This window comes from Coffea eugenioides, chromosome 5 (assembly GCF_003713205.1).
Source record: "Coffea eugenioides isolate CCC68of chromosome 5, Ceug_1.0, whole genome shotgun sequence".
NCBI classification, from domain to species: domain Eukaryota; kingdom Viridiplantae; phylum Streptophyta; class Magnoliopsida; order Gentianales; family Rubiaceae; genus Coffea; species Coffea eugenioides.
In genome coordinates, this window is record NC_040039.1 from 34,289,844 (window position 1) to 34,316,891 (window position 27,048).

The following is a 27,048-nucleotide window of genomic DNA, read 5'->3' on the forward strand; positions in this document are numbered from 1 at the left end:
CATAAGTTAATTTTGAACCTCTTGCAAGATGCAAGCTCCATCACATAAACTGAATAAATAAAATTTTTTGTTCGAAAAATAATCTTATCAACAAAATACAAGACATCAATACATTCATCCTAACTGTATTAAAAAAAATACTAACTGTATAAAAAACTCACTAACAATTACGAGAATGTAACCAAGTAAACAAATTACAAAAAAAAAAAAAAACAATTAGGAGAAAACCTAGTTGATATTTCTTGCAAATTAGTTTTCACAGTGAATATTGGTTCTTTCTTTGTGATGGTTAAAATAAAACATATATAGGCAATCCGTACGAGGCCCTTCAAAGGTTTCATTTATTATTTACCAAAACTTTCATAAAAGCAGAAGCGTGTAGGTAAAGTAATTAAAGTTGGTTCCCCTTTAATGTTATTTGATCCCTTGGAGGGGCTTTTGACTGCTGTGCAGCAGCTCAGTTGAAGTTGATGGAAATTGAAACCAAGCCTTTAAGGCTTTGGTGGGGTGGGAGCCTCCATCAAATTGCCTATTCAAAAAAATTTAGACCGTGTATTGATTCGATGATGGTTCTGTCCCATCGATTTCCTGTAGGTCCAATTAGACTGTCCCATAGTTAGATTAGAATAAAATAGAAGTAGGAATGACGATTGACAAAAAAAAAAAAAAAAAAACCCCAGGTTTTCAGTTTTGCTAAACTGGCTTGGCTTTCCTTATTTTTATAGGACCTTCTAAGTTCTAAACATTTGATTACTCCTTCCATCCCAATTTTTTATCTAAACTACTGTCTCAGTGCACCATTCGCCTGATTTCCTCTTCTAGTAATGTCATGACTAATATTTTAGAAAAAATATCACAAACATTTTGGGATGGAGGGAGTATTATTTTAGAATTTCTAATTTAGTTTTTGAGATTGCATATTCTTTATAATCATTTTAAAGGCAAGAAGCTAGAATAAAGAGCATTGCAAATGATCTTTGTGCCTGTAATTTACACTCAAATTAATATCTTAATATACATGTTTATATTTGTTGCTTGACGTTGTTTGAGACACCTTTTGCTTTCACTTGACAAAATAACTATAACACTTGAAATCATATTAATGGTTGCCACTAAACACTCTTGGTGACTAAACAAATTCTTAAAAAAAAAAAACAGAAACAAAGAAATACGTGAAACCTTAAAAGGGAAAAAAAAAAATCAAGAGTGCTGATTTTTTTCCGTAAGTGAAAAGATTTGAATATAAGATTTCTTACTTACAATTCCTCCTATCTTACCACTCAATTCTTTCCCAGTGCTGATTATCTTCTAGGTGGGTAGCAGATTATGGCAAGCAAACTTGAATGATGCCCCCTTTATTTAAAAAAAAAAAAAAAAAAAAAATCTTTAAAGATGACCGGTTTGTCAAGAGTGCCGGTATGCATTTTTATATAGAATATATTACTAAATGGTATCATCTACCATGCGGTATACCACATTTGTGGTATCTCATGGGATGTACAGCTATATATACCCAAAAAAAAAGGTACACTTTTTGCAAAAGTCAGTACAAATGGCCTTTGCAGTAAAGAGCCAAAATATGGCATCCAAGCGAACCTTTGCCACAAAGATTTCTGTTTACTTCTCATGCGTATGTACCTCGTTTTGTATTTCTTAATTTCAGCAGCATTTTTGAACAATTGACTAACCATAATATATTTCAAAACATACTTTTTTAATTTATGGTTTTCTAATATTTTCATTATCAATTAACACTGTAGTCGAAATATTGGCACTCAACATTGTAACAGACCTCTCATTATCATTGCCGATTTTTTGACCGAGGTTTTTTTCCCCTTCTTTTGGTGGAATAATTCGATGAATTAATTGCTTTGGCGTCATATATCCCAACTTAGCTTTGTTGAACTGATGGGAATACTGAGAATCTTATTTTAGATGAATTAACTTCAATAAGAATTGCCCAAACAAATTGTATGTTATTGTAAATTGGTTTCTCTGACAAAATGAAGCATAGCAAAGGATTGTTACTGCATACGCTTTATCTAGAGAAGAGGCAAACTCATCAAATCTTATTTTAGATGAACATCAGATTGAAGATTTCTTGGTGCTCAATATATATGTATATGTGTGTATATATATATATATATAGACATGTATAGACACACATCATGATTCCAACATTAATGGAAATTCTCGACAAAGAAACAGCATCTTTATATTTTTTGACTCTTAAAAAATCGTTTTGAATTAGGACAAGAAGGTGCAAAAATGAGCAAGCAGCAAAATTAGCACGTTGTTAAGCTGTTGCCTGCAAAACTCCCCCCAGAGTAAAAAAAATACAAGATGGTCACAAATTCTATAGTACAGTCTATATTGATATCCTTGTCATCTCTATTTTGCACAATAAAGCTGTCGCTGATACGCAGGTAGGAGCTGTAAAGTCACAGGTGGTATTGAAACCCTTTTGGCATGAAGGCAAGCACAAAAGAGTCTTTTCTGCACCGAATTGGGGTGAATATATCCTCGACAGATTGAGTTCAACAACAAAATGTTTCAATCAACCTCTTTTTCGGGTCCAACGTACATAGTACAACATGCTGAAATCAAGATAAGTGTACAGCCAACTAGTCTACCAAATGTTGGAACTATTCTAGATAAGCTCATTCCAAGCAATTGAGTTGAAGCAGCCTAATAACAACACCAAGGAGAAGGAAAGAGGATGCAATTAGCAAGAGATATTGTGTTAGGTTTCAAATGCAGTCGTGTAACTAGCATGAAATTAGGATATCAATTCAGCAACTATAATAATTATACAAGAGCCCAACAAATTCCAAATTCCAAACTCCATCTAATTGCTAACAACAGGGCCTTTAACTGCTACACTGTTAATCGTGGTGTTTGAACTAACTAACAACTTCCTATTAGCTAACACTTCTTTCCCGGCTTGTAAATTGCGGAGCGGATTAGAAATCTAACACTTCCATAAGACACTATCACAAACATGAAAGCATACAACTGCATATTTTTCCCTTTCAAGGATTCTCGTAGATATGAATCTCGAGTATATGTGGAGGCATATGGAAAAACTCATTAAGTCAGTGTTATTACATCCTGTCAGTACAACTGATCAAATGTTGCATACTGTCATTAAGTCAAAGTTATTACCCAAAAAATAAGAAAAAAATCATTAAGTCAATGTGATCACATAACTACTTACAGATACAGGAGAACTCCCACAATAATAGGCCAGTTTGTTTCCACCTTTTTTTAATATATAAATTACCAAAGCCATAAAATGTATCATGACATCATCAGAAAGACACTGCATGTTCCTAACTGAATGTTACCACATAGAGAGTGAGACAGCTGGTATAAAAGAACTGCATCATATCCAGACTAAATGGTACAGTATGAAGCACTACATAATACCTGAAGATACAGAATATTCACAACTTTGCTGGTTTTCTCAAGCTGAAGTGCACGTGCTACAGTTATCTGAAGAGAGAAAAAAGTGTCAATGGGCATCCAAGAAATAGTTATGATCAATATTCAGCCACAATTCGTTTTCAGATCAAAATTTGAAATTCAAACAATGTGAAAGGATTAGAGCTTCAGAGAGTGACCTCTGCCAAGAAAGCTAATGAACCAAGTATCACCATCAGAAGAAGAGTATAAAAACCAGGAAGCACAAAACCCTACATGAGTACACGAAAAAGAAATAGTTGTAAGAAAGCAAGATAAAAAATGATACATCATGTAGTTGGTAAACAGCAGATGTCTTTTAAATCAGTGCAATGTCTAAAACACGCAAAAGAAGCACACATCAGACGATCATTTACATACTTTTGTCCATGCCATTCGAAGCAAAAGATTACAAATTACAATCTTTATTCAACAAAAGAACCTAAACCAAGAGATATGATTAAAAGCTCGTGTCATCTTAATGCTTAATTCACTTAGAGAATAGAAAGGCTACAGCATTTACCTACTGAGTAAATATATATGGCCAAAAGACTCCACTTGTACATTGGATCTGACCTTTTACATTTTCTTGCACATAAAAGGACCTTCTAAACAATTTTCACAAGATTAAAATGTGCCCATAGGTATATCTATCTCAGGATGACAATCGACAAGCAACAATAGATTCTGCTGTTCGAGGTTAACCTGTGACCATGTAAGAATTACAACTCCAACAATCTACCTTTTTTTTCTTTTATTTGCACTTGCATTTTCTAATCTTTTATGTGGCAGTATATGTTGGCTTTCTAAATTACATTCAGTAACAAAACCATCCCATTAGTACCTTATACAATTTGATTTTCTAGTCAAGTTGTTGATTATATTTGAACTCCAACTTTCATATTAGCTTTATCAGTAAACAAAGGCATAAGATTATCTGCTGATAAACTTCCTTAGAATTTTGCTTTTACTTGAGTAGTTTATGCCAATAAAACTAAATAAGTTTGAAATTGCTATAATCTGTTAGGCAAAAAGGAAAAAATAGACTACCAAGCAAAGCCACAATAAAACCAAGTAGATCCAATGCACTCATCAGACAACCATAGTAGAAGCAACATTTTTTGTATGATTTATTGGGGTCAGGATTCTATAAAAAGAAAGTAAAAAAGGAAAAAAGCTCTTGTGTAATTCTTCTCCTTATTTCTGTCCTTGTGATGGCAAGATATAAGCTGCATAGTTGAAAGGAAAAACTCCGGCATTCAGGTCCGTTGAAAAGTTAATAATATTGTTATTACCACTGCTTGAGGCACACTCCATTTGTGTGCTACACAAGGGTGTGCTAAATAAGCAGAGAGAATGTAATTGTTGATTTAGGAGGTGATATATAGTCAATCTAGTAACTCAAAACCAGTAAGGAATTTTTTGAAACCACAAAAAATGACATGACACTAGTCTATCTTCAGGCTATAGATAGAGTAAGAGAAGATTATTGAAAGGAAAAGTCTACAATAAGTCTTTTTAATGAGATTGTATGTCCTAAACCTAAATGAAACATGAGATTGCATGTCTTCACAAAAGCACAGAATCTTTTTGAGGATGACGGCAGATAGGAGTAATTATCCCAAACTCTATGCCCAAGCCAAGAAAGTGTATATTTTGGACAAAAGAAACTACATGAGCAATAAAAGTGAAGGGGACTGAGTCTTGTTATGCAGGAGACTAAACAGACTATTCCTTCTCTCTTACAGATACCTTAGTCTCTTTTTTTCCACGAGGGGGATGAAGGGGGTTAACATACCGAGCTATCCCTTCTCTATCATTTTTTTGTGAGTTCTGAGCTCCTAAGCACCTTGCTATAAAGTTCTTAGGGCTGTTTAAAGTAGCTTCCATTCGCTCATTGTTATTTCCTAATGCCTTTAGTGCATGGACTGATATTATACAAAAAGCAAAAGAAAAACAGTACTTCCCTAATGAGAGCCCCAACTAGAATACAGTGGTGACCAAAATATCATACAAAAAGCAAAAGAAACTTGCAAAAGCATATAATAAATAAATAGTATCTATAAACAGCTTGAAACCAATAATGAATTACCTCTACTTTTCAGTTTTAACATTAAAAAAGGCATGGGCACATTGTAAAACAAGACAAATGGAGAAAGATAAAGATACTCAGTTGAATATTTTTTTTTTAAATGCGTTTTAGGAGATATCAGTTCAAATGAAACCTGAAAATTGTCAGCAACTAATGGCACAGAATAATCACTTAAAAGTTTAACTCATCCAAACGAAATTGTGTTAAACAACATATATGAGAAAGTTATACACCCTCATTACACAAAAAGGAACTACATTTCTAGCAGCCGTCACAATTACAAATCACGCACTAGAGCACATTGGTAACATTAAAAAGGGAGTAGAAGCACCTTAGATCTCTTGAAATTTCATATGAAAAGACTTGCACCACATTCACCACCTACCCAGTCCCCAAGTGATTTAAGTCTCAATAATTTTTTTTTTTTTTTTTGACAGTCACAACAAGTCATGGCGCAACTAGATGCAATAGCTTTCAGATAAGCAAATAATTGCAACCCTTTTCAATTTAATTTGGAAAACATCATCATTTCAAATATCCATAAACTTGCATGTAATAACACATCTAGGCAATAGCTCATAAAGAAACATGAAATGAATGATACAAACATACAGCAATAAGAAATTTTAACTCAAATTGCAATCTTACTTCAAAGATGAATGCACATATTGCTGCAGCAGGAGTGGCAAATAAGCCAAATGCAAAGACAGTGAGTCTGAAACATCAAAAGAAAACTATCACAAAAATTGGGAACAGATAAAAAGGCCAATTATGACATACCCACTCATGTAATTTGTATACTTCAAAGGTGTCCAAGATGAAAACTAACATCACAATTTGTTTGGATGAATATCACTGGTCTATCTGATTAAAGCCTCAAACCAAAAAGACAAATAACAGTTCTCAATGTCATAGGAAAGCAACTCTAGTATATTTATTAATGTAAGAAGACAACCAAAGGAGCAAAATATACATTGATAAATAGGACCAAAAGTTTTAGAAATGTAACTTTATTAAATGGGGTAAACCAAAGTTCTTTTCTCCCTCCATTTCCCCACTAGTCAACTATACTCATCCCACCCATCTTCTGAAGTGTAGGAAGTAAATATGTACAAATCAATCAATGAACCAGACAAGCAAACCATTGATCTTACAAAGGTTGATCAGCTGCCTTAGCTCCAGCCCTTATAAAGCAGTAGCTAACTCCGCCAACTGTTGATGAAACTAAACCAACTAGAACTGCATATAAATGATTACTTCCCTTGACATAAGAAATATTTGCTTCTCCAGCTTCAGTTGAGCCTGCCACAAAAAGTTGGACAAATGACACTAATAACAAACAATTCAGTAATGCTAAAGCAGGACATAAGGTATCTGATTATACTATTAGAACATCAGAGGGTGCAGAAAAATTTTATCACTCCTCTTATTTATGATCCCAAGGAAAATAGTAGAGGACAATGAAAATCCTTAAATGGTTTTATGCCTATGGTGGTAAAACTTATTTTAGAAGGCTTTAAGATATTAAAAATTTAGGAACTTGCTAACTAGTTAAAAAGTATAGATGGAAATAGTGCTCTTACAAATATAAATAATAACAGCAACCAGAAAACTAGAATTTTGAGAGAAGCTTTGCAGGATAGTTGCTAATTAACAGGGAGATCCTGGGTAATTTCTGATTTTACAGCATTTCAGATCATTGTACTACTAATTAGAGTATAGATTTCTCTTGCATAGTAGCATAGACCTTTAAAATTTCCATGAATACCATAGAAAAAACTAATGCTTTCTTGACCTTTCATGGGTCAACTACCAGAGAATACATGGCAATCCTCTGCATAGCTTTCAAAATGAAATGACAAATGACAGCTCTTCTAAGTGTTGTGGCAAAATATCAGTCAGGAAATTGTAAGCTAGGAAAAATAATCACCGATTATCCGCTGCTTTAGCAAAATTAATGGTTTGGAATTGAATTCAAACAGGAATCCTTTGGAGCAAACATGCCGAATATATTCCTAACCCTGAAAACATTTACATAAGGATTAAGGACAGCCTAAGCTAGATTAGCTTCAGCTGGGTAATGTTATCTTTCTTCTCTTTTAAAGGTAGTTCACTTGCAACAATTCAGAAAGGAGATTTGTGATCTTAGTGGTACTCTAGTAACTGAACATGGACAAATGGAGACTGTATAAGCATTTGAGCTGTGTAAAGAGATGCACTGGCAAGTTAGGACAGTGCCATAGAAGTATCTATTACTTCTTGCATTTAGTATCCCAGTTTCACGCTAAAGTTTGTCAAATCTTGATAACAGCTTGAACTTTTTTTATTTCTTTCTCTAGAACTATTTCCAAGATCCAGCTTATTCTTATTTTTAATTAAAAAGCAATTAAATATCTAGCTTCCTTGAACTCTTGGATGCTAAATTTGAGGAATAAAATGGAATTACCCATGTCAAAGATGCATAAGGATTGCATAGCTAGAAATATTTTGTATTCTGATAAGTTGGCATTAAGATAAGGTTTGAAGATCCATGCACTAAGTACACTAAGCTTTTAATATGTCATCAGGCTTTTACACTAGGCAGAAATGACAGCTGCAAATATATCTTTCCATATATTTAGAGAAATATGCTTACTTGACTCAGTTTAACAGGTTGTGTTCTGTATAATGTGATCATTGTTATAGAAGTTGAAACAAACATAAGGAAAATGAAAATGCAGGTACATGGGAATATCGATACTCAAAATTAATAAGTTGCATTCCTTCTTCAAGAAGCCAGTCTCATAGAATTACATAAGAAGCTCCACAAACTCGCTTGTTTACCTTGTATGTTGAGCACTGGCCGGAAGATAAAAAGTACGCCAAAGAAACTGCAAGCAAGACCTGTAGAGTGGGTCAAAGTAAACACAAAATGAACAAAAAAGAGGAATACAAAATAAAAAGAATATTTATATTTAAGGGACACAACAAGCAAAATGAAAGATAAGATATAGCTGGAACAGAAGATAGAAAACTTGAAACCTCTTTACACCCAAAGGTGAAGTAAAAATTGGAAATGACGAACTTGTCTCCTACAGTCTTCCAAATGACCCAACTAACTAGTAAACACTTCTAATGCACTGTGATCTTCAGATTCAACATAGGCAACAAGGATATGGTTAGACATCAAATTCGGAATGAAAAAGCAGCAATGTGAGCTTGTCCCTAATTATGCTCATTCCTTCCCTAATTAAACACCCCACTGTTGCATCAATAATGATCTTACTAACAAAACTTCTAAAACTTCTTGGCATTCATGGTGTATTTTCTGAGCATTAAGGTAACATTGACCTATTTTATCTTCCAATTTGCTTGTCCCTGTGGAATGGCTCTTACAAGAAACGAGATCTTGAACCATTTGTCCAATGAAAAGAATCTTTGGGGCATGCTTTAGATTCCTATATAACAAGAGGACCAGCTTTCTGATTAGAGGCAAGCAACATGGGAAAGCATATATTGGTGAGTTTGATGATTCAGCCTAAGTAGGAGGATTAATGAATGATGAATTATCTGTTAGAGGCCCAGTTGTTAAAAATCTAGTAATTCAGCTGCTTGATGCTAAAGCTGGTTCGGGAGTTGAAATAAGGAATCCTACAGAAACTTGTCCTCAAGGTGCCTCCCTGGAAACAACGGACGCTGAGCCTTAATGAGAGTTCTTATTGGAGAATACTGCATCACATGTCAATAAGCAGAAGACCTGCATCTGCTGCCCTTTGCTCTTAAGAATGTTTTTCGTTTGGTTTTAGCCACTAGAAATCAAGTCTTCTATAATCAACAGAATGAAGCAATAAATTTAAGGAAGAGTAAGTTTACTGCAAACATTGGCTAACTTCAAAAAAAACCATGTTCAGAGATTGGAAACAGTTTTGGGTTATGTAATGCTGTCACAGTATATTAATGATTCCTCTAGCATTGAGCATGGTTTCCAATATAACTGCATCAAAGATATTTCAGAAATTTTGGAAGTACTTTTTATGTATTTTTTAGGTTTGGCATGTAGTCCACTTGGATTAGGTTTTAAAAGCGCAAATATATTTGGGGTTGGAATCAAGTCCTATCAGCAATCGATAAAACACCAAGGATAACTTGTTGCTAAGGCACAAAAGTCAACCTCAATCAGATTTAGCTGGTCTCAACAATATTTCTCTGTATAGTATCTGATGCCAATGTCCCAAGGTAGGGCATCCCAAATGCTCCAATTAACGATGACCCTTCTTGTAGCTATAATTCAAGCTTTGCAGCCATTCTTTTAGAGTGTATGATGTTATTACAAGCCTAATGTCTTTAGTATTTAGGTCAAACTTCGCACTTACCTGTTCTTTAGAGCTAATTCAAAGCTTCATTTTCCTCTTTTACCAGAAGAATTTCAATACTCAGAAATCCGATATTCCTTAATCTTAACCAATGAAGATTGCATAATTTCCTTAACCAACTTCGTTTTTCAATTAGACCGTCTAAGTCGTACTAAGTAGTACTTGAAAACTTTTCTCAATGCGTCTTCAGGAAATTTTCTACTTCATGGAGAACTTGTAAACTTTTCTCCTTTTCTCTTCAAAAGACCTAGTTGTGTCCAAGGCCTACTAAGCAGTACTTCTAGACTTTTATCCTTATCTCTTCAGATTACCTTCTACTTCCAACAGACTGATAATTGCAAATAGGTTTGCAGTACATGTAATAGTTGCCTAAATTACAGATATATTGTCACTGTAGAATGTCTAATAACAAAGAAAATTACCTCCTATTTCTGCAATTTTTAACTTCTCATGCAATATGACTCTTGCAGCAACTGCAGCCACAATTGGAGTAGTAAAGTTCAACATGATTGCCTGAGAAAGAGGTACTCTTTGAATGCTGAAAAGGAAATTAGCTCACACATTGTCACAAGTAAATCATCAAAGTCCACAAACATAACTCACCAAAAAAGAAAAACCAAACGCATGGAACAGCAGAGTAAAATAAAAGAACAAAATATTTAATTATGCAAATGAGAACATCAACCCCCCTCCCCTCCCCCCCCCCCCCCAAAAAAAAAGAACTAGCTCTGACGAACAACCCAAAAAATAGAAGAGAAAAGAAATTATATAACGGCTAAAAATGCTGCAAATGAGTTCCTTAGAAAGTCAAAGAATAGAACATGAGCAGATTTATTATCATTCCAACTGCCAATAAGGGTGATCTAAGTGCTACTTGAAAAACTGAAAGCAGCGTTGTAACAGATACAGTTTTTGCATAGTGGTGTGTAATATTGTGTAAGCTCAAAAGCTGTATTTGACAAAACAAAATAATTTAGCATGTGTACATCTAGAAAATGTTTAAGAACCAGAAAGTAAAAATGTAAGATAGATAAAAATATAGTGGCTTTATACACAATCTCAAAAGCACTCTAAGTTCTGCAGACAAGACTTAAAAGAAGCACTTCTGTAGCAACAGAGTATAGATACAATCTGTAATAAGTCCTCGGAAAAGGCTAAATCATGCTTCCACTTATTAAAATGATGTATAAACTGCATGGAAGAGAAATTTACAATAAACAAGATCAGCAGCTGAGCTTACTAAGTTGTTAGTCTGACCAAATGCAACTCAATTGGTTCAAGCATTAGAACTCACCAATAAATAAAACTCAACAATGACAGGTATCCCATGAATGCACTTAGAACCAATAGTTTTCTGACACTTGATGTACCAAATATTGGCTGTCTGCTTCTTTTCAACCATACAAACGACAAAATCAAAATAACTGTACATCTGGTAAATGCCATCTCAAAAAGAGGAATTGATTGAGCTGTCATTAAGGATGAGCAAAACGATTTATTCCATTAGAATGGGCACAACTTGAAGCATGGGAAGAGACAAGACATTACATGCCCTGAATGAAAAGATTACCCTGTCATTTTAATGACGAAAGATGAAAGTATAAAAGGACCCATTTCAATTAGAGATTCATATCAAAGTAAATAAAGGGGTAATCACGAAAACTCAGAACGAATGCTACATAATATACTTCTAAGATTTACCAAAAACCACCATTCTAACATCTAACTCTTTGCTCTGATTAAAAATCTGTATTGAGTTTCAAGATGGACATTATCGTGGTTGAAGCTAATATTGCAGAGCTGACCAAGCACTAAAAACAGAAAAATCTGTAACATGGTGACTTATAGAGCCAGGGCACCGTAAATCTTGCAGATCCATGGTCCAATTTTAAATGGAAAGCAGCATATTGAACTTGAAACATTTCTCACAATTCTCAAATATGTAAATAGTTGTTCAGCTTTAGCTGAAATGCCCACATTTGCATTAATTAAGCAGAAAAAAGAAAAGGATGTATTCAGACTTCTAAACAAAATAAATTAACTAGTAAAAAAAGAAACATTGCAATTATAGAGGAAAAAAGAGTAATATCCAGTCAATTCACCAAAGAATTGTCAATCAGTTAATTACATTTACTAAGACAAAAATTTAATGATTTATTACTTCATGAAAACATCTAAATATCATCTCTTCATATAATGGTTCAACTTTATATTTCTAATTGGATATTTTACCATCCAATTACTCTATGTATTATGGTCATCAAAGGACTGGAGAATCCATTAGTTTTGACAAACCAAAAAAGGATTTAACTGAAGGAAATCTCAACGTAAAGGAGATAAGAGGAAATCTCTGGCATAATTAAGCTTATATATGCCTTAAATGTCTTTGACTCTTTGACTCCTAAGACCACTATTTGACATCACCATAATTTAAAGCTATGCATACAATATTTTCCATGGTCGAGTGGGGGACATAGTCAAAGAAAATACAGCCAGTCATGGAGGAGAGGAGGGAAGCTCCCATATTTGAAAGATAAGGAACCTTCAAGCCCGAATCATGTACTCCACCTTTTCAATTGAAGGCCCAAATTTTCATCTACATAGTTCGGAAGGATTAGCTTTCACTCCTTACATTGATCACATAAAGTTATTAATGAGAGGACAAATCTTCACCAATCTCTTTCTCGTAAAGGAAGATGTAATTGGCCTCATGTTTATTCACACCAAGAAAAAAGATGATAACTAAATAAATCACACAAAGCTTATAATTGAAACCACAGAAATAAAGATCTCTCTTCAAAGTGCTAAGCAACTAACAACTTGTTCAAAATAACTTTTTGTTTGATTGAGAGCTATTATTCGTAAATTGAATCAGTGAGTTACTTACCAGTGAAAACATCTGAAAGAACTTCCATGATACAGTAGATAATAGATGATAAGGCCATGCATAGCATACCAGAGTACCTAGAACCATTCCATATCCAAACGGTAAACTGCACGAATGGTGATGTCTCTGTTTCAGCCAATCTTGTTATTTGCTCCTGTAAGATACTAAAAGTAAGAAATATAATAGCCTTTCCTATGTTTAACCAACATATTTGAAGCAGAACAAGCATAAGTGATTCATACCAATAAAACTATGGCCAGAAACAGTTTACTTCTCTGGGAAACCAAATTAGCACATGAAATACTAGCCATCAACCAGATAACAAATTCTACCCACTGATGCATTCTGAACAAGACTAGAAATTTTTTTTCTTGATATATGTGTGTAAATTGGAATAAAACACAAGAATCAAGCAGCAGTACAATGCCTTTACATGAGAATCCCAACTCAAGAAAATTAAAAGACAATAAAAACTAGACAGCCAAAACAAAGACTTTTGAAGCTTCAATTTAATCATAATGATCAGCCAACCACTAAATACTCATCCTACTGCAAGAATTGATACTTCCTATTTCAGACAGATGTAACTTTGACTCATCATATTTTCAAACAACATCAGAAAACTATAAAAAAAAAAAAAAATCAAAGGAAAACAGTAACAGATACAAAAGAGCTACTTATAGCATTCAATTAAATTTAAGGAGAAAGAGCAATATCCCAAATCCACTAGAAATCTAACACCAGTCATGTAAAACAAAGAGAATGATATTTCAGTAGGTAATCAAGTTCTTTTAAGTTATGTAGAAATAAGTGGCAAATAATGCCGTTACTCCCCTTTTCCAGTAAGGGTTTTGGTCAGTGAATTGTAATTAGTGTTTAGAGTTAACTACAGTAAACAATCACCAGCAATGACAGAATAGTCTATTTGCCCCTTCAAGAGTACTAACAGAATTAAACAGCTGGGACAAGATTAAAAGAAATTCAGATACTTGGGCTTCCATCTGAGGAGGTTAACCGTCATTAATGTTTTCTCTCCCACTTAGAAATTGTCAATTATGCTTCCTAAAGTATTGGAAGAAAACCAATAAAGTGAACAAGTTCCATGGAATTTCCAATGGGAAGAATATAAACCATCTCATCTTCATCAATTTCTCAGCTCAATCTTCAGCAATTCCTGATAATCTATCAAACTTAGAATCACTTGGCCATAAAATCCATCTTACTAAACCATCCACCGATCCAGCATTTGATACTACCAGATATTCATCGTCTTTCAAACAGGTAAAGTACTGGATCTAAAACCATTCCCTTTCAAATAATAATCAACCCTTTTTTTCAAACAATCAACCTTATAATAGCACAAAACTTTGATCGCCAGCTCAACACAACTAACCAAAAATCGAAAATTAAGTAGCTTATATTCAAAGCTTTGAAATTTCATCCTTTATCACAAATAAATAACTATTACATATATTTTCCTATTCATAAGTAGTTTCTCAAGAAATATAATTGACAGTGATCACCCAACAACAAAAAGAATACGATTCCAGTATAAGCAAAGTCAAGTCTATGCAATTTTAAGGAGTGAAGTTCAACTTAGATTAGAAACATATCCGAATTTCAAATACTAGCTCCAAAAATCTACTATACTAAGCTCGGCTTGATCAAATAAATAAACATTTTTTTCCGTTTGAGTAATTAACTATCTATAGAACATTATTTCTACTGTAAATTACACAAATAAACAAATGTTTGAAGCCAAAAAAAAAAATTCTCCATAAATACTTGAAATGAACAGACAAAATGTTGAAATTTTGCAAGATTTTCAGCGAAATTCACCTTAACAGGCCTTCTTCTGGAGTGAGAAACGGAGAAGATGTTGACTCTAGGTCTTTGTGATTGATTCAACAATGGAGTAATATGTTCATCGGAAATTGAAATCGCGTCCTCCATAGGAGAAGAAGAAGGTGATAATGATTCTGTTGCGGCGGTTGCGGTCATCTCCACTGCCACTCCACCACCGTGCTCAATGTCTTCTCCTCCGCTGTTGTCTGCCGGCGAAGCCATGGCTTCTTCTGCAAAATTTTGAGCTAAAATTTTTTGGGAATTTGAAATTTTAATTTTTGATCCACGGATGAATAAAATATATATAATAAGTCGTGGAAAGTATTGGGAGGCTTTTGGTCAAAAGTTTGAAAGTGAGGTATGTGCCACAGTGAATTAATTGCTCTTATATTCCAACAAAATTCTTTTAAGGTTTAATTATATTTAGCCCCCTGTAATTAATGATCAGTTGCAATTAACCCCTTACATTTATGAAATCTATAAATTACCTTTGATAACTAATAATCCAATTTATAATTCTCAAATGACACTTCTTCTTATTCTATTCTTTCTCGTTTATCCTATGCTTAGATATTTTTTCTTCACTTTCACTACTTTAATCATATGCATATATGAAAATTTCAAAATAATCTATTGGAGAATTTCTTCTCACAGTTCAATATGTATAATAATTTTAATAGAAAATACTCGTAGTAACAAATTTAAAATTTATGTATTTGGTAAAAAAAAAAATGTAAGCATTTTCTTTGTTAGTTATTACATCAACCAACTTTGTTTGTCAATTTTGTTCATATTTGAAATCCAACTTCCAAATCCATAGTATTCTAATTGCTTATCACGAAGATTATTGCCTATTTGTTAGGATGTTGAAGTTGATTGAGAGCTAAACTAACACAATATTTGGTCTAATATGTGAGAGTGGCAAAAGTTATTGCGTTGTTTGAATTGCGAGTTTTCGTACAAAAATTCTCTCAACACATTTTTAAATTGCATTTTTTCCTACCTCGTATATATCACATTGCTAAACAAAGAAAAAGAATGATAGAAATGGGATGGAAATTATTGATAGCCATAGACGAATCTGCCTACAATACATTCATGTCCCTATTCATTGTTTGTATAAAATACTACTATGTATTATTTTGATGGGAAAACATGAATAACTAAGCAAAGAGATTGACTAGACTATTAAACGACTAAATTCATTGGAGAAAAAAAAAATTGATCCTCTCTGTTCATTGGAGTTTGTGTTAAAATTAAACCTCCTTTTAATTTTTAACCACCATTTTATGTTGTATAAAAAATTGCTACTTGAATCAAGAAGGATCATTCCATTAAAAAATTGAGCCCCTTTGTACAATCTTTAGAACAATGGCAGATGAACAAACAGGTATTTCTTGAAGTAACTTTTTATCATTAACCCATCCAGCTCACTATTTTTGCAGAAATTTCCTATCAAGATTAACACTTAAGTACATAATTAAAACAATCAGAAGAATCCATCTATATGAACAAACTACTGTACAATTCATAAGAATACCTTTTTTTTGCATGTCTACTGAGACAACAAAATTAGAAGTTGCAGGAGGATCAAGCAGCCAAAACCAAGAACACATGAATCAATTTTAGAAACCATGGTGGAGAGTGAAGCCATTTTACATAAACATAAATTTGTCTCTCTCTTTGTTTTCCTCAATGGATTAGGCAGTATCACTTATTCCTACCCTGGAAATTGGGTTTTAATGACAACCTGATTTCTTCAAGAGATCAGCCTTTAGTTTCAGCTGTAAAGTAATAAGCAAATGTTTGCTGCAATCAAGGAAAATCTGCTGAAGCCTGCATAAACTGGAGCCACACCAAATTTCTTCACCAGTTCAAGCAAAAATAGACACACCAAAACGTTGCATACCTGATCAATCATCACGAAAGCAGAATAACTCAGATGGGGTATAAAACTAAGATGGAGAATCAAGTAGCACAAAAGCACATAGATTTTTCTCTTTATGTTATATGAGAGCTTATTAGAGAAAACACCTCAACTCCCTTAGATTCAACTGTTTAGTCACTATTGTGGATATTCCAACAAGCCGGCAGTATAGCTTGGTGGACAAATTGAATACAAAAACCATGATTTCACTGACAAATACTTTTAAACATCTGAAATATTGCAGGATGAAATAAACAGCAACACCAACAGAGTCCATAGGAAAGCAATTACCTGATGATTGCACCAAGAACAAGAGGTATTGTGTCTACTTGAAAACCAACTTTATCCACAAGAAGACCAGACCTTATGCTTCCGATAAATGCACCACCAATAAATGTACTAACGACAAGTTCCTGGAGAAAGGAATTTCCTTCAGAACCAAGTTCACAATAGATACAATAGGACCATTCATCACTCTGCACTAGACAACCAAGAAAGTTAAAAGCAAACATACAATCTAAGAAAATCAGTACCTCAATAAATGTTAGATTGTTCATGACTCAGATAACAACAAACATGGGTATGTATTTATTTTTGAGTAAAACAAGATTATGTATAACAGTAATTTTTTTACCAACTTTAGCACATGTAATTGAGAGAGAGTGATGCGGATAAGGGTGTGCAATAACTTCAACCTTGGGTCAAGGATCCTTTGGTCAACATTGATGGTCCGATGACAAGATCAAGATCCAAGAAGGTGAAGGAAGCTTTAAGAGCCTTGATCATTCACCATACAAGCAAGGAGCAGGCTAAGTTTGAAGAATTAATGGACCATGAAGTTACCTTGCTCACTTGTACATTTGAAGTGCAAGAATGATCTCCTACTTGGTAGATTAGTTAGTTGTTTTAAAGCTGCCTAGTTTAGTAGTTGTTAGGCGTTGAGTATTTTATTACTTATTGCACAGATACTCACATATCTGATCACTTAATCGAGAAAGCAGCTTCTGCTCTTCCTGCTGCTCTTGCTGTTCTTGCTGCTGTTTTCTGGTGGCTGAAACTTGAAGTCGCTTCTTGTAGTCTGAGCAAGAAAGGGAATGGAAACATGGGCTCTGCTTGGATTAGCTATTTTTAGGGTTGTTTTTCAAAAACAGCACTGTAGCATTTCGTTTTTCAAATACAAGTCCGTTTGAATTAGTTGTTTTTGGAATTATTTTTCAAAAACTATATTCCAAACTTCTACTATAAATGTTTTATGGATTATTTTTTGATGTATTTTTAAAACATATTTTCGAGTATTTTTATAATTTATAATTTTTATATTTTTATAACAATATACATTTATACATTTATAATATATTTATAAATAAATATATTTATATAAAAATATATAAATGTATTATATTACATAATATAAATATATTTATAAATGTATAAATAGGGGTGCAAACGAATCGAGCTGCTCGCGAGCAGTTCGGTCAACGCTCGACTCGAGCTCAGTCAATATCGAGTTCGAACCAGTTTGTTTATAATACGAGTCGAGTTCGAGCCTCGCGAGCCGTGTAAAATTACATAAATACCCCTACTTATTTAACTAATTACTAAACTAGAAACTAGATACAATTTCTCCAAGGACTAAGGACCAAGACAGCGGACACCCCTAACACAAACACGCCTCTTTCTTCTTCCCACTCGGCTGTTCCGCTGTCGGCAACTCGGCATTCCTCTTTCCCCAAATCAAAAGCAAACCCTAGCCGCCGCTACCACTGTTTTCACCACTCACCAGTTGGCCACTTCTGCCACCACCACTGCCGTCCTTCAATTGAAGAGCCCTTTCTCTCCGAGTCCCAGTTTGTTGGCCAACGTTAGACTCAGCTACGGTAGACATTTCATCAGCTCCATTGGTGGAGGGCCTCGCGAACAGGTAATCCATCACTCTTATTCCCTTATTCTCTGTTTTTGTTGCTGTATAATGATGCTTGGTGGTAGAATAAGTGATTGTTTCCTGTCATTAAAGCCAGATCGACTTCTTCACCTCGTTCCTGTTGTAGAATGTATAGATGTAAAATTATTACTATTAATTTCCTCTTTCCTGTTAATGGCGACGGAGCTGGAGCTCTCGTTAGACTTAGATCTCCTCTTCCTTCCCATTTCCGTCCCCAATTTCAATCAATTAGCCGAAAAAAAAAATTTGTCTCTTCTCAGGTATTCGGTGAATTAAGATTGTACTGATATTGATTGGAAGTTGGAACAAGCGTTTTTGTCTATGTATTTTTTTCTCCTTATTTTTTTTTTTTTTTTGAGTTTGGATTTAGGACGGTTTTTGAAGATTGGTAAGAACGTTGGGTTTCTTTTTTTAACTTCTTACATACATTTTCATGGAATATACCTTCTGTTTGATTGAAATAATTTTGGTTTGTAGTTTTTGATTGTTCACTTTTTATTTTCTCATTCTGGGGTAATTTTTAGCTTGTCCTGTTAGAAAATGCAAGCTGGATTGCGTTTAGAAATTATGTGCTTAGTGAACTTAATCAATGTTAAAGTATAAATGGCCTTTTCGGCTGCTGGTGATAGGAGAAAGTATAAATGTTAAAGATATGACAGATTTGTGCACTAAGAGTAAATGGAATGACTTTGATGATATTTAGTCAAGGGTAAGAGTAAATATGCAAAACTCAACTAAGAAGGTAATTAAACATAATCTTTGATATGATTTTTTTTATTTTACATAATCTTGGCTTATGTTACGATTGGATTTGCGTTGCACTAAATTTAATATTCCAAACCTGGGAAAACAGGAGTTTATAGACATTAGGAAAAGAGTTTACTAGCTGCAATTTGGGTTTTTTTGCTGTTTATGTTTTAGGCTCAGTTTTGTATGCTTCAGGATGTTCATTTTGCTTAGAAGTTGTTTCATACTTTCTCAACAGAGTTAATCGTGTGGAGCACTTTGTATGCTTCAGGATGTTCCTTTTTCTTTCATTTCTGTTATATTTCTGTTACTAGATGGGCTGTTATTGAAAAAAAAATTGATCTCATTTATTGGACAATGAAAAACTTGTTTGTTGTTACTTTTAATTCATGTTTGGAATTGTTATATTCAAGTTTGCAAGGCATTGAATAGGTTAAAACGTGCTATTGGAGTCAGGTTAAATAAAGCTGGTTATGTTTAGTGATAGAAATTTTTGAGCTGAATTCGAGCCATTTCGAGCTCTTGTCGAGTTGAGTAAATCGAGCCTTATCGAGTCGAACTCGAGCCAGTTTCTTATTTAGTCGAGTCTAGCTCGATAAGTTCAATGTTTGACTCGGTTCGGCTCGTTTGCACCCCTATGTATAAATTATAAATGAATATTATATAAATGTATAAATTATAATTTATAGTTTATAATTTTTATATTTTTATACATTTATGCATTTATAATAAATTTATAAATAAATATATAAATGTATTATAAATGTATAAATGTATATTATTATAAATGTGTATAAATTATAAATGAATATTATATAAATGTATAAATGTATAAATTATAAATTTTATATTTTTATATTTATATACATTTATGCATTTATAATACATTTATAAATATTTATAAATAAATATATTTATTTATAATACATATAAATATATATATAATAAATATATTATATATAATACATAATATAAATATATTTATAAATGTATAAATGTGTATAAATTATAAATGAATATTATATAAATGTATAAATTAATATATTATAAATATATGTTAATATTATGTATAAATGTATTAATATATTAAATATAAATGTATAAATATATTATAAATGTATTATATTATATATAATACATTATATAAAAGTATATTATAAATATACATAAATATATATATTATGTATAAATGTACATTTATATAAATGTATAATATATATAATATATATTATGTATATATCAAATATATATAATATATAATATTTATATAAATGTATAATTACATATTATTATATATCATTTATATAATTTATAATATATAATATTTATATAAATATATTATAAATATATAAAAATATATTTTATCCAATATATATTTATTTATAAAATAAAATATTTATAATATGTATAAATAAATATATTTAAATTAATATTATATATATATATCCTATACATAATTGAAATATACAAATTGAAATAAACATATTAAATATTTATTTGGAGTTGTTTTTGATATATTGTTTGGATATGGTGTTTTTGGAGTTGTTTTTGAAATACACATTTACTGTAGCATTTGGAATGTGAAAAACAGTTTTTCAAAAACAGTCCCAAAAACAAGCTATCCAAACAGACCCATGGGTTTTTCCTCTTTTTAGAGATGGATAAATTATAGTTGTGAATGACAAGTGCTGGGGTGGATTTGGCTGTTGAAAGAAGAGGGAAATTTTGGTGTTGATGTAGAGCAGAAGTTGTGGTAGTTTCTAACATTGAAATACAAAGGGTAGTGAAACAGAGAGAGTTTGGGTGCGTTTGGATCAAGAAGGAACCATATAAAATTATAAACTACCAAAATTACCATGCTATATTCGCCACAAAAAAAAATAAAACAAAATAAATCATGGAAGTCAATTTCATTTTTTGTTTTCTTTTCTTGGAAAAAAAATAAGAATCTTTGTGGTCACATTTTCAAGTTTGTGTCCAACCACATTAATATTTTGTTGGTGATAATTGGTGGATATATCAATTTTGCAAGAAAATTAGTTTGTTAATTATATTTCGGAAAATAACTTAATTTTTTTTTTAAATCTAGCTAACGTTCTAGTATGGCTTGTAGAACTTTTCTTGCTTCATTTCTTATTTTCTTCTTGGTTTTATCCATCTAAATCTTTCAGAGATTTGAAAATAACAGAAAGGGATAATTTCAGAAACCTCCCCTGAGGTTTATAACAGTTTCACTGCCCTCCCTTGAAGTTTTCAAAATATCATTAACCTCCCTTAAAACTAATGTTCTTGTAACAAATTAGTCTAATTCAAAAAATCAACAATAAAAAAATGATTTCAAGAGTAAGAAGAATATTTCATACCAAAAATACCCCTTAACTTATTACTAATTGGTTATCAAAAGGAAGTATTAGTTAAAAATAGATAATAAAGACTAAACCCTAGCATGAATGTAATAGAATTTAGTAATAATAACCATTTTCATAGTACTATATAAAATAACAAAATCAAAGTATTGGAGAGGAAAACTTATTAATTTGGAATCAAGATTTATGCAAAAATTTTCTAAACTCTTATAACTAGTTTGGGAGCTGCGATTTGATGAAAAAAAATGTGATAAAAAAGACACTCTTTCTAGTATTTGGGAGTTTTTAAAGAACAGCAAAGGATGAAAAGCGTCTAATTTGGACGAATGAGCTCCCATTGTTATGACTACCAAAGTTTTCCGCCCAAATGCAGGCGGAAAGCATTACAAAAGCCAAGAATGCCTAATAAAATTTTTCTAAATGCCAATTTTGTCCTCAAGGATATACTAAACAAATTTTTATTGACATATATACCCAAAATCATGCCTTTTCCTACTTTAATTCTCAAACAATATTAAAAACTCTTCTCTTCTTTTCTTTCATAACTTAACATTTCCCATGTTTTTTTTTCTAAGCTAAACATTCAAACTAGCTATTAGTATCAAAATTTGAAAGATTTTGAAAAGGAATTGAACAAAACAAGTATGGCCTTTATAAGAAAAAAATCACTATAGATGGCAAATGATAAAAAATATGAGTAACTCTTATATATACTAACAGTGTATACACTATCACGGTTCGATGAATGATATTTGCGCAAAATTTGGGTTTCAAATTTAGATTCAGATTATGTGTCGTGCATCCAATGGTAAAAATGCATATACTGTTAGTGTATAGAAAATGAATAGAAATTTCCATCATTTGTAATTTAAAAAAAATACAACTCTCAAGTAACGTTTGGATTAATAAAAGGGTATGATTTTAATGGAAAAGCAAATAAATCAAAGTAGAAAAAAAATTTTCTAACCATTTTGTTTGGATTACTTATACAAAGAAAATAAAAGAAAGACCAAATATTTTGGAAAAGAAGGGAAAGAATAGATTATGTGCAGTTACATTTTATCCATAACTTAATAAAATCTAATTGTAAACATATTTAATACTTTACCCTCTTTTGTGTATTTTCATATTCATCTTGTTTTTCTTATGAAAAAATTATGAAATAATAATATTTAATCAGAATTTTAATCTTTGTTTAGGAGAAAGAAATTATAAGAACTACTAAAATATAGAAAAAGAATTTTAAAATGCTAGCAATTATCGTTATAAAATTTAGTATTCAAGATTTTCAATTTTTTTATATTCAAAATCATGGTTAATTTAGTACAAGTAACTAAATTGTTTCTCTCCATATAAATACGTAATATTTCCTAAGTTGTAAGGATAGTATAGTCATGTCACCATTTATGAGATAAGCATTGGGTTCCAAATGACTAATAGGGGAGGTAAGTGGTATTTTCAAAACTTCAAGAGAGGGCAATGCAATTATCAGAAACCTCAAGGAGATTTCTGAAATTATCCCTAACAGAAATCCTGATTTTTGGGTTGAACGTTGGAAGAGTCAAACAGTAGGATAAACATTCACATGTTATATGTTCATCTACACTTATATGTCTAGTAACAATGAAGAGAATTCTCAGCTTTCACAAAATATGCAAAACTTTTGTGTTGCTGCTGGATCTAGTACTAAGGTGAAAAAGCCCTTCAAGAAGGTACTACCATTATTTTCCACACATCTTTATTACTTCACTATTTTCCAAAATTTTCCTCTAGTTTACCAATTTGTCTTTTTAAAACGTGGTTTTGGGGAAGTTTTACAGTGCATTTTGATGTCTATTATGACACGCATGTTTTATTGGTTATATTTTTTGCTGGTGCAATTATTGGAATTGAATCACAAGTTGCAATGGTCTTTTAGTGTGAGTGATGATCATACTTGGCTTTAATTTGACTGAGTTACACATTAGGCTGCCTATAGCCATTGAAAACTGTTCTTTACATCATCTACAGGATCTTTGTTGTTCAAAATAAGCATTAAATTTCATGATTATGTAGCTAAAAAGTTTATACCGTATTCAATGTAACACTGATACCAGAAGTTATTTAAGTTTCAATTGAGCATCTGTTGATTGAAGTATGGGCTGGAAAACTTAAGTTATGGTTACTGCATTACATATCACCTCAGATGCACTGTTGTTGCTTCACAAATATCTGTATATTATTGCAAATGAACCAAGTTAAGAACATACTAATTTGTTGTATTACTGGAGAATAATTTGATCTCAGGGTTTCAAGATTTTTGTCTAGCTTGCAGATTTGAATAATCATCATCTCCTTGTTCTGGAACCAATTTGTTGTATCACTGGAAGCTATATATAATGGCCACCGGGCAGTTTATAGATTCTGCAACCAGGTAATAAGTTAAGGACCATACCCTTCTTTGTTAATCTAGGAATCAATTCTGTAAACCATTTTTTCTTCTTTGATCAGGAAGTCAAAATCTAAAGCATCATCAGAAGTGCAACTTTGTGTTGATGGTGTACCTTTTACACTAGACAGGGTAAGAACATCCTCTAGATGCAGCCATTTCGCTTCCCATTTTTTTCATCCTCTAATTGGTTAAGAAAATCTTGTCTTTTAAAGGCCCTGATTTAGATATCCCTTCTGCTTTGTTTAAAGTTTATATAAATCTGATAGTTGTTAACTGTATTAGGAACTTCTGGCTTCTAAATCATCAAAGCTAGCTGTGTTGCTCAAAGATCATCCAAGTGAGGATCTCACAAATGTTCTTAGAGATGCCCCTGCTGACCCAGAAACATTTGAGCTAGTTGCAAGATTCTGCCATGGTTACGAAATCAACCTGTCAACCGAAAATGTCACGCATGTTGCTTGCCTAGCCCACTACCTTGGAATGACTGAGAGCCACTGCACCAATAATTTGTTCAGCAAGGCTCTGGACTTCTTTGAACACCAAGTTGTTTCTAGTTGGAACAAATCCATTAGAGCCCTCAAGGCCGCAGAGGATATTCTTCAACAAGCAGCGGATCTTGGCCTGGTTGGTGCCTGTGTCGAATCAATAATCTTAAAGGCTTTGGAACATCCACATCTTCTTGGAGAATCATTCAAGGACTTGACCTCCAATGATGAAGGAGAGGACAATGAAAATTACTTCAGGCCAAATGTGCGGAGGAAACTCTTTGCTTTGGAATGGAAATCTGAAGATTTGTCAATATTGTCTCTCAGGCTCTATGAGCCCATCATTGGTGCAATGATTGAGCGGGAAATCCCAGCAGAATACATAGCTGCAGCTGTATGTCAGTATGCAAAAAAGTGGGTACTTTTCAGCATGAAAGAAGGGGATGATGGTTCAATTTACAAGAAAAGTATCCAGAGAGAGATAATTGAAGCAGTGGAGAGAATGTTACCAAATGCAAGAGGACTAATACCCTGCGCATTACTATTTGAAATGCTACGGTCTGCAATAGCCTTGGATGCTAGTAACGAGTGTAGAAATGGATTTGAAATCAGGATTGGGAAGCAATTAGACCAGGCGACTGTGAAAGATCTCCTGATACCTTCTCAAGGATATGCCAAGGAAGAACGGTATGACACAGAATGCGTGAGGAGGCTCATGAAGAATTTCTATCGCAATTATACTGGAAAAGATGGACATGAATTGATCACAGTGGCAGAACTTATTGAGAACTTTCTGATTGAAATTGCTAGTGACATAGACTTAAAGATGAGCACATTTATATCACTTGCTGACTTTTCACTTGCAGCATCTAGAGGAATTCTACAAAATTCAGATGGAATGTACAGGGCTATAGATATCTACTTAGACAAGCATAGATATCTGACAGAATCTGAGAGAGAAGAGGTATGCCACCTGTTGGATTGCAGCAAGATGTCTCCAGAAGCTTGCTTACATGCTTCAAGGAATGAAAGATTGCCTGTGAGAGTAATGGTGCAAGTGCTATTTGCAGTTCAGTTGCAAATGCGAGAGACTATGCCAAAGGAAATCAAGGGATCAGAGGAGGGGAGATTATTTTTAAAAGGGGCAGAGGAAGAGGAAGAGGAAGAGGAAGCAGCAACAAGGGGTTGCAACAGCGAAGAAGAAGTGATCAAGGCAGAGATGGAAAAGATGAGCAGCAAAGTGTTGGAACTGGAAAGAGAATGCGATATGATGAGAAGGGAAATCCTGAATGGTAGCTGCAGGAAAGCTAGAAAAGGAAAAGTGAACATGTGGAAAGAAATGAAGAGGAAGTTAGGATGCATAACCAGCATGCATGATTGCAACTGCCATGTCAAGAAGAAGAAGGTCCATCCAAAATAGGAATGCAAATATCAGCTTTCTTTCTTTGTACTCTTTTTCCTTATTCTTTTGTTTTTTTGACTTGAATATGTCTGATAGGATATTTCTGGAGATTGCTTATTAATTGATGGGACGACTATGAATGTTCTGCTCTAACTAGACCTTGATCTTTTGGCAGTTCTAGTTTAAGTGGTTCTCATTTCAAGTTTCATTTTTTCAATTATTTGTTGCTAAGTCAAAAGTTATTTTCTACTTCTTAGATTATGTTGGAAAGTGAAACTATGTAATTTTCCATAGTACGGCACAGCACCTGTGATGATACAGATTTTTGTTGGTTATCATTTCCTGCATCAAATGTGAATGCAGAATTAAGTTCTTTTCTTCTAGTGTTAAGGATGGTTGGTGGCAATAGAAAAACCAAATGAAGCCATGATCTGAGTTTCAAGCAAATTGTGCTACCTGTTCTGCAATATTGCACCAAGTTTTTTTCCATTGATATTTTATGTAGCGTTAATCATGCTTTGCCCTCTCAACGCAATACGGAATCACCCTTTATCATTCCAATATTGGATATATCCACTTTGTTCCCCACCTCCTGCCTTTTCTTTCTCTTTTGGATCTAACGTCAACAATCTATTCTACTCTTATGCTAGAGGGGAGAGCGTAATTAGACTTGTACGAGATTGGAGGTGAGTTTTTAAACCAGACAAGTGTATTAATGCATTTTCTAAATCTTATGACGAAAGGAAGTATTATACTTCCCGCTAATGCACGAGGGAGGGCAGACCAAAGCCCAATGGTTGCATGTATACACTTTGTCACCTCACTTGGGCAAATTTTTAGAAATAATGTAAAAAAAAGTCACAAATTTAGGGGGAAATGCACACCATTTCTTCATATAGGGTCACTGCAATTGAGCTATGCAGCACCTTGACATATCATTTCCTTTTTCATTTTTTTCAACACCATTTGCAAACTTTTGCATTCGAATCCCAAAAAGAATTTTTTTTTTTTTTAAAATGGTGTCCTAGATGTGGCGACACTGTTAATTGATAATTTGTGGTATCTCATGGGATGTACAGCTATATATACCCAAAAAAAAAAGGTACGCTT

General features: G+C 33.0%; 2 protein-coding genes across 6 annotated transcripts; one reads left to right on the plus strand and one right to left on the minus strand.

Moving 5' to 3' along the window:
- Positions 1-2,269: 2,269 nt before the first annotated feature.
- LOC113770613 lies at positions 2,270-14,946 on the minus strand. 3 transcript variants are annotated; one of them, XM_027315127.1, is made up of 10 exons: positions 14,633-14,946; positions 12,794-12,947; positions 11,201-11,375; positions 10,329-10,444; positions 8,378-8,437; positions 6,709-6,856; positions 6,203-6,269; positions 3,624-3,695; positions 3,430-3,495; positions 2,270-2,688 (listed from the first exon to the last, which is right to left on the minus strand). In XM_027315127.1, the coding sequence occupies exons 1-10, from the start codon at positions 14,858-14,860 to the stop codon at positions 2,554-2,556; spliced, it is 1,221 nt and encodes a 406-aa protein (XP_027170928.1). In that variant the 5' UTR covers positions 14,861-14,946; the 3' UTR covers positions 2,270-2,553. The 3 variants fall into 3 exon arrangements, with proteins under 3 accessions (XP_027170928.1, XP_027170929.1, XP_027170930.1); XM_027315128.1 differs by lacking the exon at positions 14,633-14,946 and adding an exon at positions 13,036-14,540; XM_027315129.1 differs by lacking the exon at positions 11,201-11,375 and having other exon boundaries at positions 10,329-10,379; positions 14,633-14,944.
- Positions 14,947-18,183: 3,237 nt separating this feature from the next.
- On the plus strand, positions 18,184-26,276 carry LOC113770811 (BTB/POZ domain-containing protein At5g17580-like). 3 transcript variants are annotated; one of them, XM_027315399.1, is made up of 4 exons: positions 18,184-18,486; positions 23,907-24,033; positions 24,111-24,180; positions 24,334-26,276. In XM_027315399.1, the coding sequence occupies exons 2-4, from the start codon at positions 23,999-24,001 to the stop codon at positions 25,954-25,956; spliced, it is 1,728 nt and encodes a 575-aa protein (XP_027171200.1). In that variant the 5' UTR covers positions 18,184-18,486; positions 23,907-23,998; the 3' UTR covers positions 25,957-26,276. The 3 variants fall into 3 exon arrangements, with proteins under 3 accessions (XP_027171200.1, XP_027171199.1, XP_027171201.1); XM_027315398.1 differs by having other exon boundaries at positions 23,928-24,033; XM_027315400.1 differs by having other exon boundaries at positions 23,935-24,033.
- Positions 26,277-27,048: the final 772 nt, after the last annotated feature.